A 15,315-nucleotide genomic window follows, 5' to 3' on the forward strand; every position below is an offset into this window, starting at 1 on the left:
CATTTGGGGGATGCTGCAAGGTTGGCGTAAGTAAAACAGGTGGGCCAGGAACAGAAGAGACATAGTGGTTTCAGGTATGTCAGAAGGTGACGTAGGTGGCAGCTTGTGTCTGGATTTAGCCTTCTTACCTAGTCTCACTCAAGTTCCCAATAAAATAGCAGACTGGTTTTTCTTTGTCAATTATTCTTTATTTAATTTTTTGCTTGATTATTTTCTTTCTGCTGGCCTTATAATTGACATCAGTTTCAAGCTGCTTCAGTGGTCACTTACATGCTAGCAGCTTAGACATAAGCAAACTACTGCAGTGGTATTATTTCATGTATACTTTATATTATTAGTCTTTAAATTTTTCCTTTATTTCTGTTTCTAGAAAAGTGCTATATATATATGTATGTATCTCTCTATCATCTATCTCTCTCTATCATTGTTGTTTAAATGATATACTTGTTCTATTCCAGGCCATCAAAAAGGAGGTTAAATTGTTTTCCAACAAAAGGACAGAGATAAAAAGAGGAATCAAAGCACTTGTTAAAACAGTAAGTGTTGTGATTTCATATACTAATACATTTGGTCCTCAGTCTAAAATTTCTTTTTGAACTTTTTTTTGTTCAACAGCATAAGGAACTATACCCCATTTTTGTTTGTTTGTTTGTTTGTTTTCTTTACCTGTAAGCTCAGTTTTCTGGGACACTTTAACAGGATATAATTTTATCATATCACACGATATAGAAACAGTGGTTTTCTTCCCTGTCTTCCCCAGTACTGTCTTGTTTAATACATATTTTTGTCAAAGTTATACATCTACATTTTTACAAATTAAATAAGACAGAGTTGCATAATTAAAAATAATGTTTTTAAAGCAGCACTTGCCCTGCTTTTCTTAACTATGATTCCTACAATCCTGAGGTAAATGTTTTCAGTTCTTTCAGCTTTTTTGTTTGGATATCTACCTCCACCTTTGTAATGGTCTTCTTAATACTGTTATTTCTTGATATTTCTATTTTGACACTAACTATGGGCTTCCAGGTATGGAAGATAGGTATTTACGTTCTTTGATACCCTCCACCAATACTGTATATGCATAAATCCATACTATTATATAGATATTTTTCAAAGCTGAGCCACATGGTATATATTATGATTACATTTCTATTTTTACAAAATAGATGGCATTTGTGGGCTCTCTTGCCTCTGGCTTCCATTTGGGTTTAGACAATAAGTGGCATCAGCAGAAATCGGGGGCAGGAGAAGATAAGGCCAGGATTCTTATTCCTCCAGCTTCCTCTCTGTGGTTGTGTGAGTTGGCAGTGACTGCCAGCCCTCTCCTACAGCCACTGATCTCCCCAGGTTCCAGTAACCACTCCCCACACTTGCCTTTCAGACCCGGGAGTGGTGATAGCTTCCCATGGCTGCTAGCCCAAGATGCTTTATCATGCCATGCTGATTTTGCCTACCATGCCAAATCTTTTTTAAAGGTTCCTCTCCCCACTTACCCAATTTGAGCGAGTCATATGTTATATACCAGGATGCTAGTTTGTTTGGGCTTTCTTTTCTCTTTGATGTGCTAGGGGTTGGAGTACTTTTAACAAGAAATCCTTCTCTCTCTCAGGTCTGAGAAATGTTATTAAATTATTTCCTTCCCTTACTTTTTATTTTTCTGATTACTAAATCGGTTGAACATCTTTTCATAATTCTAAAGACTGAATTTCCTCTTCTGTAAATGCCCTGTTCACATCCTTTGCCCATTTTTCTATTGGGTTGCTGGTCTTTTTCTTGTTGATTACAGAAGTTCTTTATTTTTGTTTTTAACCTATATTTACTTATAATAATTAGGGTTAGCTAAGCTGTGATAACAAATAAACTCCAAAAACATAATGGCATAGGAATGAGAGTTTTGTTTCTTTACTATACAGCAGTTGTGCGTGGGTGTCCGGGTCAGCAGGTGCTCTGTTCCATGCATATATTCAGGTTCCCGGGCTGACGGAAACTACTGTCTCTTGCACATGGCTTCTGAGGTTGCCTTGCTTGATCTCATCCCACTGAGCTGGCAGAGGAAAAGAACATGGAAGCACACATGGGGCAAATCTAGAGGTGGCCTTTATTATTAGGTTGAACCACATGAAACTGTTGTTTTATATGGTTCAGCCCAATATACTACAAATATTTTGTTTTGTCTCTTTTATAATGTGCCTTTTTAAATGAGAAAATTTAAAACTATTATCCAAGTGTATTGATCATTTTATTTAGCTTTTGCTTATCTGTATTTTAAAGGCTTTCCAAATCTAATGTATTATTTTCTAATACTCCTTTATTTCACCAGTAATTTATTTTCATGAATGGTGTGAGGTATAGATTTAACTTTATTTTTCCTGATGAATAGCCCATTTACCAATGCTTTTTATTGACTATACCATCCTTTCTCCACTGATTTACAGTGCCTCCTCTGTCAGTCCTCGGATTCTCATGAATATGAATTATTTCTAGACATTCTATATTCTGAAATTGAGTGTTGATCTTTTCCTTAGCCAATTCTAAACTACTTTGATTGCTATAGCTTTATAAAATGTTTTCATATCTTGAAAGTAATTCTTCCTTTGCTCTTCATTTTCAAAATAGCGTTGGCCTTTTTATGCTTACTTTTTCATTAGAATTTTAAAATCAGCTTGGCAAGCTCTGTAAAAAATTGATTTGATTTTGATTGAGAATATTTACAGTTTGATTTGGTGAAGAATTTATTTGCCATCTTTGAAATTTTATATATATTTATAATGTAAATCTTATATGTTATATATTATATATAAATAAATATATATCTTTATTCAGATTTTTAATAAGTTGTTTAGTGAAGTTTTATAGTCCAAAAGTGACTTTGTATAAATTTCTTCTTGGGTTTATTTTAGATATTTTATAGTTTGTTTTGCTTTTGTGAATGGAATATTTTTCTATTACATTTTCTAGTTGGTTACTACTGGATATGAATGTTACTGATTTTATATCTGATCACCTTGCTGAATTCTCTTTTTAGTTCTATTGCTTTGTCAGTTGATTCTCTTGGATTGTCTAAATAGACTACATATCTCTTGAAAGTCACACTTCTTACTTATCAATCTTTATATGTACTTTATTTCTTTTCCTTATCTTATGGCAAGAGCTTCTAACATAATAGTGGCCATGACAGTGGACATGCTTATCTACTAACTTTAATAGAAGTGCTTCTAACGTTTAAGTGTGATGCTTGCTATAGTTTTCATTAGATATCCTTTAAAAAGTTAAAGAAATATCTTTCTAGCCCTTGTTTCCCATGAAATTTTGTTGTAAATTTTATTGTGATATTTATCAAATGACTTGTATTCTTTGTATTACTTAGAGAGACATTGGTTATTTTAAGGGGTACAGCAGATTCAATTTGCTAATATTTTATTTAGGATTTTTGTGTATCTAGTCACAAGTAATGCTGGTCTAATTTTCTCATACTTTGTCTAATTATGGTATCAGAATTATACTACCATTATACTCTGGAACAGTTCGTGTAGAATGGGAATTCTCCTTTTCTTTAAGATTTGATAAACAACCCCCCCACCTACCTCCCTGCCACACACACACACACACAAATAAAACTGCCTCGGGCTGATGTCTGTTGCAGGAGTTGATTCTTTCCTATTGTTTCAAGTTCTTCTATGGTTATTAGTCTAATCAGGTCTTCTATTTCTTTTCAGGTATAGATTTAATAAATTATATTTTCTCAGAAAATTGTCCAACTAAATGTATTATATAAAATTATATAATATTCTAATTTTTAAGTCTCTTCTGATTTTTCAGTTATAGTTCTATCTTTATTCCTAATGTTGTATGTTTATGCCTTTTATCTTTTTTTTGATCACATTTTCCAACAGAATTTCTATTTTATTAATATTTTCAAAGAATCAGGTATGATTTGATTTGACTCTGTTATTATAAAAGAACATTATACATAGTTTTATACCTATGCATTGGATAAATTTAGGATTTGATCAACTTAGAATTCTGTTCATTCTTCCTTGCTTTGTTCAGGTTTATTTTTCCTCATTTTGTTACTCTTTTTAGTTGAAAATGTGATTTATTTCCTATTTTTTTCTATTATGCATGTGGCCATGAATATTCCTTTGAGTACCACTTTGATTATGTTGCACTGATTTTGATATGCAATTTTCTCATTATTGCTTAGTTGTAAGTATTTCTAATTCCATTTTGAACATATCTACCAAAAGGTTTTCTACAAGAGTGAATGTATTTTTCTGTTTTTAATTTCCAGATTGTTTTGTCTATTATTTATAGATTGTTTTGTTTACCTTTCTGTTGCTAACTATGAACTTTATTTCACTATGCTCAGTAAATAAAGCTTATTGAGATTATCTTTGTGGCCTTATATCTGGTCACTTTTTATAAATGTTCCATGTGTTTGGAAAGAATATTTTATTCTCTGGGTTTTTTTGGTTTTTTGGGGGGCGGGTAAAATGTTTTTAAATTCCTACAAAGCAGTCTCTTAGTAAAGTTTATGTTTTTGCTCTTTAAACTGTTTTCTAGACTATGATTGGTGGTTTGCCAGTTTATTCTTGTATTCCTATCATGTTAGGTACAAAAATGTACATGACAGATCACCTCAATAGGTTATTCCTTTTATCTTTATGAAATATTTATCTTTGTCTCTTTAAATGTTCTTAACTCTACATTTTGGGTTTTTTTTTTAATTGAAGTACAGTCAGTTACAATGTGTCAGTGTCTGGTGTACAGCACAATGTCATTTGAGGGAGGTTTATAATGATTTTTTTGCTATATTTCTTTTTGTTAGCACTTGTTTATATGTCTTCTTCCGTTGCTTAATTTCCAACTTTCTTCTGTCCTCTAGTCAGGATACAGCTAGATTGTTTTCTGTAAATCCTATCTAAGAGTTTTAATAGATGAGTTTAGCTACATTTATTATAATTATTGATATGTTTAAGCTTAATTTCAATCATTTTGTTTTAGGTTTTCTATTTAACCTATTTTCGAGTTTTTTCTTTTCCCCCTTCCCATCTATTTGGATTTCTTTTGCACTTTTTGTTATTATTATTATTTATCACTTGTTCACCATTTTGGGAGTCATAATTTTATTTCTTTTTAAAAATTCTAGCCCACATGCTTGACCTTTTTTTTTTTTAACATCACCTGGTGCCTTCCTACTCAGTGGTACAGCACAGAGAAGCATTAACAATCATCTGGATCTTGACCCCATCCCAGATGTAATGAATCAGAATCTGCATTTTTGACAAGATCCCCAGGTGATTAATAGACACATTAAAGTTAGAGAAACTCTGGTTTAGTGTGACTCATACCTTATCTACCCTCCAAATAAGACAAGAGCCCCAGAGTGCTTATGTTGTTCTTACTTTTTACTTTTTCATTTCTCCTTCTGCTTCCCCCACCTTCTCTTATTGATACTCATTTAGGATTATAGTTCTAAATTGCTATTTTAAGAAACCCTTTGTGTAAATCTTATTTAGACTTAGTCTTCCTACCTGCCATTCCTGCCATTCCTTTGGCTTCAGTACATCCTTAATACTCCTTTCAGAGGGGTAGGTATTAGTGAAATTTCTGAGCCCCTGAATTTTTACAAATGACTTAATTCTCTTTGACCTCATACTTGAATGATGGTTTGACTATAGAATTAGAGATTCAAGGTTTTTCTTCCATTTAAAACTTTGATCCAAAGCTATTGATCCATTGTATTCTTGCACTCAGTGTTGCTGATGTGAATTCTTCTATTACTCTGATTCTTCTATTTTTGTGGTACTGTCTTCCTCTTTGGAAATGTTTTAGGATTTGGTTTTTAAGTTTCACTACATTTCTGTGTCTAGACCTGAGCTGGCTCAACACTTGTTATACTCTTTGAATCTTGAATATTCATGCTTTATTGTGTTTTAAAAAAATTCTCCCTTATTGTTTCTTCAAAGATCGTGGCCCCTGTTCTCTTTATTAGCTCTTTCTAAAAGTCATATTAGAAATAGGTACTTCTAGATATATCATACATGTGTATTAATTTTTCTTTTACATTTTTCATCTCCTTATCCTTTGTTATACCTAGGTAGAATACTTAATTGACTCTTACAGATCATTAATTATCTTCAGCTGTGTCCATTTTGCTATTTAGACCATCTATTGAATTTTTTGTTTCAAAGATTAAACTTTTAAGTTCCATGATCTCTTGATTATTTTTGTGATATAATATTTGGCATCTCTAGTTACTGTAAAATTCTGCTCATCTTAACTTTTTTTTTTGATAACTAGTTTTCTATTTGTTGAATTTATTGCCTCTCTTCAATGGTCTTGTTCTCTAAATATTTAGTGATTGATTTTTATTTTTATTATTGTAATCTCATCTTTATAATTGAAATTCCCTATTATAATTCCACTACACATATACAAACAGCTCATACATCTTAATATCAAAAAAAAGGACAGAAGACCTAAATAGACATTTCTCCAAAGAAGACATCCAGATGGCCAACAGACACATGAAAACATGTTCAGTATCGCTAATTATTAGAGAAATGCAGATCAAAACTACAATGAGGCCATCATTAAAAAGTCTACACATAATAAATGCTGGAGAGGGTATGGAGGAAAAGGAACCTTCCTACATTGTTGGTGGGAATGTAAATTGGTGCAGCCACTATGGAAAACAGTATAGAATTTCCTTAAAAAACTAAAAATAGACTTACCATATGATTCAGCAATCCCACTTCTGGGCAGGTATCTGGAGAGAACTATAATTCGAAAAGATACATGCACCCCAATGTTTAAAGCAGCACTATTTACAATAGCCAAGACATGGAAAAAACCTAAATGTCCATTGACAGATGACTGGATAAAGAAGATGTGATATATATAATGGAATATTACTTGGCCATAAAAAAGAATGAAATAATGCCATTTTCAGCAACATGGATGGACCTAGAGATTATCATATTAAGTGAAGTAAATCAGACAGAGAAAGAACAGTATCATATGATATCATTTATATGTGGAATCTAAAACAACAATGATACAAATTCTATTTACAAACCAAAACAGACTCACCAACATAGAAAACAAACTATAGTTACCAAAGGGGAAAAGGCAGGGGAGGGATAAATTAGGAGTTTGGGATTAACAGATACACATTAGTATATATAAAATAGATAAACAGCAAGGACCTACTGTATAGCACAGGGAACTATATTCAATTTCTTATAATAACATATAATGGAAAAGAGTCTGGAAAAAATCTATGTGTATGTATATGTATAACTGAATCTCTTTGCTGTATGCTGGAAACTAACACTGTGAATCAATTACACTTCAATAAAAAATAAAATTTAAAAAAAAAAGTAAGTGAGTAAAATTGCACTTGACTCCCCCCCCCCCCAGTATAAGTGGAATAACTTCTCCTGAAAAGGAATGAAACAAAAACATTAAAATAAAAATGTTTAATTCTACCCCCTCCCCCCAAAAATAATTCCATTACACCTGTTAAGCAGCTTGGGAGGAAGTTGTGTAGGAGATGTGATTTCAGCAGGTATTCCAATTTTTTGCTGAGTACAGTTTGGGGGACACCAGGGGCTATGACCCATTATTCAGATCCACCTGATTTTCATCTTTCAGATGTTACAGTTTACATGCTACTGAAGGATCCTTTTTTCCCCTTCTTAATGGCAGTATTGGATTTATCTATTTATTATACATTTCTTTCTTTTAGTTTTATGGATTGGGGTAGGAAAGGAAGATTGTAAAGCCCATTCTCAGTCCATTCTGAAACTGAAGTCCTCATCTTTTTTCTATCACAGTGTCTTCCTTATTTTTTTTAATTTGTAAGGGCTCTTTATATTGTGAAGTTATTAATACTTTTTCATATATATTGCAATGTGTATCCTTTAACCCTGAAATTTTTGAAGCTATAAATTTTTAAAGATATTTTTGTTATAGAAATGTTCAAATATATATAAAAGTAGAGGGAATAATAACATATAAATCTAATAACCAGTTTTGTTTCCCTATACCTCATCCATTATCCTCTCCCTTGATTGTTTTAAAATAAATCCCAGATGTTAGATCATTTCATCTTTAATTATGTAAATCTCTAAAGGATAAGAACTCTGAAAACACATAATGGTAACACCATTAGCACATCTAAATATCAGTAATTCTTTAATATCATTCAATGAAGTGATGAATTTACTTTTTGTTGTTTACATATTTTTGTTGTTTTACATATTTTATGTCATTTTAAAACATAATCCATGAGCTTTTATGGATTAAACCTTAAAACTTAAATAAGCCTATAACCTAATTCTTTACTTGATAGTTACATTTAGATAAACAGAATATGTCTTTTTTTATTGATTACTATCTGAAGAGACTCAGAAAACCATCTCTTTAAAGTTTAATTCTTATACTTGTCACCATCCTTTCCTATTGGAAAATTCAGGTTCTGGACATGATGAAAGAAAACAAAGCAGTAGATAATATCGCAAAATTAGAGCAACAAGAATTTGGCCTGGATCTTGAGGAACTGGAAAGGCTCCATGATGAAAGTGAGGAAGAAGTGGCAAAGGTATGAGTCAAGCACTGTAAACATTTAATAAAGTAAAAAGAAAATAGGAAGCAGAATTTTCCCAGGATAATGCAAATAAAACGAAACTTTCCCAGCATGGTGCGAATAAAGCAAACTTAGTGCATATAAATGGAATGAGTCAGAGAATTTCTGAATTTGGGGGAATAGGGGAAAGAAGAGTATCTAGACCAGCCAGGCATCTGTGTTTGTCTCTCCCCCATGACATTCGTGCCAACCATCTTCTACCGTATACTTGAACATTTTTTAGAAATCTCCTCAGCCACCTCGTGCCAACTTTGAGCGTTTTTTGTTCGGTAAGCTCTTTCTTAATTAGAGTTGGAATCTTTATGCCTGTACTCACTGATTGTTGTACTCTTTGAGCACCATCTACTCCATAGCCACTCTGAAAATGGTTAGAGATTAGCAATTACCACATTACCTGTGTATCTTCTCTTATCTAAGCTAGCTGTCCCAGCTCCTGTGACTGTCGTATACTGTACTTAAAATAGCTTCATCGTCACCATGTAGTTTTCCTCTAATTTCATTTTATTTCTTTATGGCACCCACAAAAGAATTCCAATTATTATCTTTCCAGTTTAGAGAAAAGCATAAACTGAAACCTCCATTTTTCTAGATACCATAATTCTGTTAATTTATCCTTTACATCTTTTTGTGGCAGTCACATCACATTGCTTACTCGTATGGATTTTATTTTAGGTAAAAGCTCTAACTGTGTTTTACACAGGATGTTCTTAAGTAACCTCTTTCTCAGTCTGCACATTTGATTTTTTGAGCATGCAAGTATAGAAATATTTTTCCCTCTTAACAAGAGGATGAAATACAGCTGGATTCAAGGACATTTAAGTGGATTATAGTTGATTAAACAACTACACCAAAAAGAGGCTGATTATTTGACAGATGTTTCTAGTAAAGAGATTTCCAATCATGTGCCCCAAGACTCTGTCCTGTTAAACATGTTTATTAATGACTGAAGATATAAAAATGAGGGAGATCTATCAAATTGGCAAATGACATGAGGCTGCGAATGAGAGGAAGTATATTGGATAACAGAATCAAGACCAAAAATACATCAAGGGACTAACTCAAGAAGGTAAAACTTACCTGGATGATCATTCATCCATCCATTCATTCATTCTGCAACACTTACTGAACACCTGTTACGTGCTAGGCACTATTTTAGGTGCTAGGAATACAATGACTAAGACAGACAGGTCCCACCCACATGGGGCTAATCTAGCGGAGAACACAGACCATAAACAAATCTCTATATATGGTATGATGGAAACAAACTGGATATTATGATAGATGTGAGGGCTCTACTTCTGTGATCAAAGAAGACAACTAAAGAGCTGACATTTCAGTTGAGAACTAAGAGAAGAGAGGGAGCTGGCTATGCAAAGATCTGAGGAAAGAGTGTCAGGCAAAGGGAGCAGCAAGAGCAAGGGCCCTAGGACAGAAATGGCTCAAAGCATTCCAGGAACAGAAAGGCCAGGAAGGCTGTAGCACAGTGAACAGGAGAGAGCCTCATGGAATGAGATGGGGGAGGTAGGCAGAGGGGGGGCACTGAAGATTTTACGTATCGTGGTAAAGAATTTGGCTTTTTTTATTAAATATACAATAGGAAATTATTAGAAATTATCCCTTTTTCTTATTATAAAAGGTAGGCACCAATCTAGGGGCTTTTTGAATGTTACTTGATTGTTACAACAATCCAAAAAGGTAGGTTATTGTTTTCCCCACTTAAAGAAACTAAACTTTCGGCACTAGAGTCACTTAGCTAAGAATTGACAACTTGAGTCTGAGCCAAGAAGCTCTCCCTGTCTGCCTACCAGGCTTCTGGCTCATCCTCCTTGGCCCTGGCCTCACTCAGGCCTGGAATGCCCCTCCTATTCTGGCATCAGCTTCTCCCAGCCCGTTCATCTTGATTATTCCAAAATGAGTTTGGGGTAGGTACCTGCCCCATCCTTACCCTGTCATTGCTTTTCTCTCCATGCTCAAGTGCTAGATTGGACATGATAGTGGAATCAGACAGTCCAGAACAGAACAGTGTTAGCAGATGGCACCACAAACCCAGCTGGGAGCAGAATACTGTTCCCTGGGAAGAGTTAGGGATCCCAGTCCTAAATGGACCAGGTTACTAGCCAGCCTGTCCAGAATCTCAACAATAGGGACAAAACCAAACCCAGTAATGACCACCTGGACACAGTACTGGTATTTGTCTGGAGGGATTGATCAAATAGCCTCAGGAATGGCAAGGGGAGGTCTAGGGGAGGCTGGGAATCAAGCAGGTTCTGACAATTGATATGCCAAAATAGCTGTTTAGTTAAAAAAAATTGTATTAGCCATTAAGTCAATGGATAAAATAAAAAATAAATGTAAATCAACAAAGTATTTGTTCAGACAATGGATAAAGGAAACATAAATAAATGAATAAATGAATGAATGAATGAATGAATGAATAAAAGATTTTCTAATATGGGAGATATTATTTTTAGCTGATTTGCTAATAATTCTGCCAACAAAGTGAAATGCAAAAATACTTCTGAAGAGGACCCTAAAGACTGAAGATTGTTGAGTGTCGCTTTCAAACCAGCTCTTTGTGCAAACTTTATTAAAATAGGAATACTTAAGGGACAGACTGGGATTTCAAAATGTAGACTAGATAAACAAGATTATACTGTATAGCACAGGGATGTATATACAAGATCTTATGGTAGGTCACAGTGAAAAAAAATGTGACAATGAATATATATATGTTCATGTATAACTGAAAAATTGTGCTCTACACTGGAATTTGACACAACATTGTAAAATGACTAACTCAATAAAAAAAGTTAAAAAAAAGGAATACTTAATCAATTAAATATTAAGCAATAGAATCACTTAAGGAGATAAAACTGATTGAGGTAACACATATGCTTCTAAATGGGAGAAGGTACATCATCTGATCCCCAACAACAGCGGAACATTCATTTCCTGGTGGACATAAATAATAGAAGAATTAAGTGTAATAAAGACCCCAAGACAGAGGTCACAAACTGGCACCTCAAATATACACTGACAAGACTTAAGACAACATTTAGATATCTGGCAGTTTCATAAAATTAAAAATTTCAAACTTTTCTAATAAAACAGGAAGACTTGGCACAGTGGGTTTGCCTCACTGCCCTCCACCAACCAGCCAGGTCTGTGATGATGTGTGTGTTAGCTATCCAACCACTGCAGCCACACAACTGCCTACACACCTGCCTGGCTCCTGTGTAGAACCTGCCTGCCCTTCATGGAGTCTGTATTGGCACCATGGTTCTCAAGGAAGGAAACCCTAAACCTTCAGACTAAACTTTAGCTTCTCAAAGACAGAGAAGTCCTCCTCCAAGTGCATTTGGTTAATGAATTTACAATTGAGATTTTTTTTTAAGAGGCCATATTTTCATTTTTTTTTTCTTTCATTTGCACTCTTCAAGATAAGAAAGGATGTTGAGATGCAAAACCTAGCCAAGAGATATTTGGCTGAACTTATCAAAGAAGAATGCTGGAATTCGATGGCTGTGAAAGGCCGAGCTCTTAAGGTAACAGATAAAACTCCAGGTATGACACCTTAGCCAATTAGAATTTTCATGGAAAGTCTCATGGCAGAAAATTTTAAAAAGAAAAAGTTTAAGAAAATCTATACATAGGAAAGCATTTGAAGCATGCTTTGTGCCTTCCTGTACTGAATTCCACCTCGATATGTCACTTTCTCTTGTCTCATTCTTCCCTCCCTGCTCAGTCCCCATGTGCTTCTAAGCCAGCATCTCTTATGATTTGTCTCAGCACCTCTTTTCCTCTTTCCTCTATGATGCCACCCATATCCGGGTCTCAATATCTGTTTATTCCAAAAGGCCACCTCACTCACATTCCACAAAGATTGAAAACAAGACATAATATTGTTCACATTTCAACCCGGTGCCTGCCTCCACATTTTTTAAAAGGCTGTTTTTCATGCCTTTTTATTGAGATTCCTCCCAACACAATTTCCCTCTTTGTGTAGGGTGACCAAAAGTCACATTTTATGCCTGTGGTCCTAGAATAACTATTAACAGCATTTTTCACTTTCAAGTATGCTCCCCTGTTTAGATAATGAAGTATTGGTCACCCTATATTTATGTGATTAAGTATTGCTCTAAAACAGGGTTTCTCAAGAGCAGCACATTTGGGGCTGGATAATTCTTAGTTGTGGGGGCTGTCCTATGGATTGGAGGATGTTTTTCAACATCCCTGGCCTCTAGGCCCCAGTAGTATCTACCATGCTGGTTAGTGACAATCAAAAATATTTCTAGACATTGTCAAATGTCCCTGGGTGGCTGGAGAGGACAGGGACAGGGGCAAGCAAAAATCACATCTAGTTGAGATGCGCTGCTCTAGAAATAAATCTTCTGCAAAAGCACGGTATTTTTATACAAATTTTACACCAATACTGATGGAATACATTGTTTTAATTTAAAGAAAACTTCCATCTGCCATTTCACTCATGCATGATGATAACCTATAAATTAATTTTAATCAGGGAAAACATCCTCCACTATGCTCCGGCTCCAAACAATTAACTAAAAATGAATTTATTTCATCTTGCTTTTCTTTTTTTCTCCAAGTGCTTTCACATCCCCTATGTGGTCGAGAACTTCCCAATGAAAGAACGCACAGATGAAGAGTTGAAAGAATTGAAGAGAGTTGTGCAGCAAAAGAATATTGAAGCAGAGTGTCTTAGAGTACAATCTTGAATCTATATATGTTTATCTAAGTGATGTGTTTTGTTTCCAGGTTTCCTAATACATGTTTGAGTTGAAATACTGCTTAAGTTTAGATATTATTTGTATTTATGTTTTTAGTCCATGTTTATGTGTAGAATATATTCTAATGAATATGGGAGCCTATATCCTAACACACTGGCTAGCTGTCAAATACGATGCTATACTTTAAAAAATTAGATTTAGGACTTTGTTCTTGTCGTGGTCAGACATTCTTCATCCACACATACGCCTTTTTATCATGTTATTATCACTAGCAATTGTATTTTGAGATAACTGGCCAAGGATAAAGTAGAATCTGTCTTGATGCGATTTATGGTTTTCCTAAAGCAATCCCAGCTTCCCCCTCTCTGCCCCCAGCAATCTCTGTCAAACCGTAACCAAAACACTGCCCAACGGGTGTAGTTTCATTTTGGCTAGAACTCTGCATCCATTCTTTTTCTGAAACATAAAATGAAAGCATGCTTGATTCTTCTTACCTATACCCACCAGTCCTATGTGAATAAGTGCCTTTGTACAATATGAAGAGAAGGTATATTTTTTAATGCTTAAGTACCAAGAAATACTCAAAATATTTACAAGCAGCTGTCATTCTGACAGAAAAAGATGAATATTACATACTATCCAGAACAATTTTTACTCTTTTGATTTAGTCACAGTTTATCAGTTTCTGAAGCTTTCTCTTCAACAGGTTCAGGAACTATCTATCACTTTAAATTCAGCTGTTGGCGACACAATTAACATCTTAAAATAATTGTTGAAATAAGTAAGTTGCCCCAAAACTGTCCTTTAGAGAATTCTTATTATTGTATAACTTTCATCTTTTTCTATATTTAGCTGCAGAAGGAAATTGTAGAGGCTCAGTCTGGAATTACCTTGGTTAAAAAGCATAATGAGGAGGAGGATGAAGAAGAGGAAGATAAGACAGTAAAAGACAGCAACTTGCCCAATTACCTGCTTGGCAGTCTGAGTACTGATTTTAGGGTACATACTTCTTTGCTGTCCAGCCAGTTGGAGCTTCATTCCAGAGAGGAGAAAATCAACCAAATTATATTACTGAAAGTGAGTGAATTTTTTCTTTATCCTTGAAAATGTCTAAAATTTTCCATGAAGTGTCTTGCAAAGGCTTAAACTGAAATCTAATGCCAATCAAATGATGTCTTTGAAGTACACAGAGATATATCCAGATGGCTAGCATCCATGTTCTTTAAACAGAGTTTGTAGACAAGAGTTGCTTTCATCCATTTGGAGTTAGTTCTGTGATACCAGGTTTTCTAAAAAGCACCCTCCACTGGCTAACACCACAAACCATTTTCCTACTTAGATCTTCAGGAAACTCAAAGATAAAAAGTTATCCTTGAATGACACCTGCTAGATAACCCAGACGTCACTAAGGACCTCCTTGTCAGATAACGATGATTGCTTATCTATCCCCTGAACCTGGGGAAATGTAATTTCCTCTCTAAGATTTCTGTACAGGGGCCCAGGGTTAAAATATGGGGTCCTTCAGGCTTTCAACCAAACAAGTCAGTTTCAGAACACATCTGTACATGCCTACTGAAGGTTTTTGAAAGTTCAGTAACTGAGATTACGCCAGTGCTGATGGTTTGAAATTTAATGTTTGGCCATTCCTATCCCTGAAAATCCTTCAGTCATGTCTGCAATTTGAGTTCTAGCCTCCTGCCAAATCACACTGCTCTCTCTTGCTATCTTTTTCTCTTCTTCATGTCTTCCAATCCCTGAAATTCCTGTACATTTGTATTGAGAACTGTTATCTCTTTTGTTGCTCAGCTTCTGATGACCCATGCCCTCAGTGTCTCACCTTCCTGCTGCTTTATTAAGGCATTTTCCAACAAGATAATTTCAGCCTAAGAGGAATTCTGCTGCCGGCTGTTAAGA

At 34.7% G+C, this 15,315-nt stretch overlaps 1 protein-coding gene across 10 annotated transcripts in view; it reads left to right on the plus strand.

Annotated features, from left to right (window-relative positions):
• The window catches only part of CFAP43 (cilia and flagella associated protein 43), a 90,101-nt gene that overhangs the window by 51,077 nt on the left and 23,709 nt on the right, over window positions 1-15,315 (plus strand). For 9 of the 10 annotated variants that reach the window (XR_012510136.1, XR_006720472.2, XR_012510138.1 and 6 more), the window contains 5 exons: window positions 459-536; window positions 8,483-8,608; window positions 12,094-12,198; window positions 13,261-13,377; window positions 14,254-14,478. Coding sequence is in view for 6 of the 10 variants with exons in the window: in XM_074373678.1 (XP_074229779.1) it covers window positions 459-536; window positions 8,483-8,608; window positions 12,094-12,198; window positions 13,261-13,377; window positions 14,254-14,478 (651 nt within the window). In the remaining 4 variants the exon portion in view is untranslated. The remainder of the gene's footprint in view (window positions 1-458; window positions 537-8,482; window positions 8,609-12,093; window positions 12,199-13,260; window positions 13,378-14,253; window positions 14,479-15,315) is intronic. The other variant, XM_045507437.2, reaches the window with a different exon arrangement.

This window comes from Camelus bactrianus, chromosome 11 (assembly GCF_048773025.1).
Source record: "Camelus bactrianus isolate YW-2024 breed Bactrian camel chromosome 11, ASM4877302v1, whole genome shotgun sequence".
Taxonomy (NCBI): Eukaryota; Metazoa; Chordata; class Mammalia; order Artiodactyla; family Camelidae; genus Camelus; species Camelus bactrianus.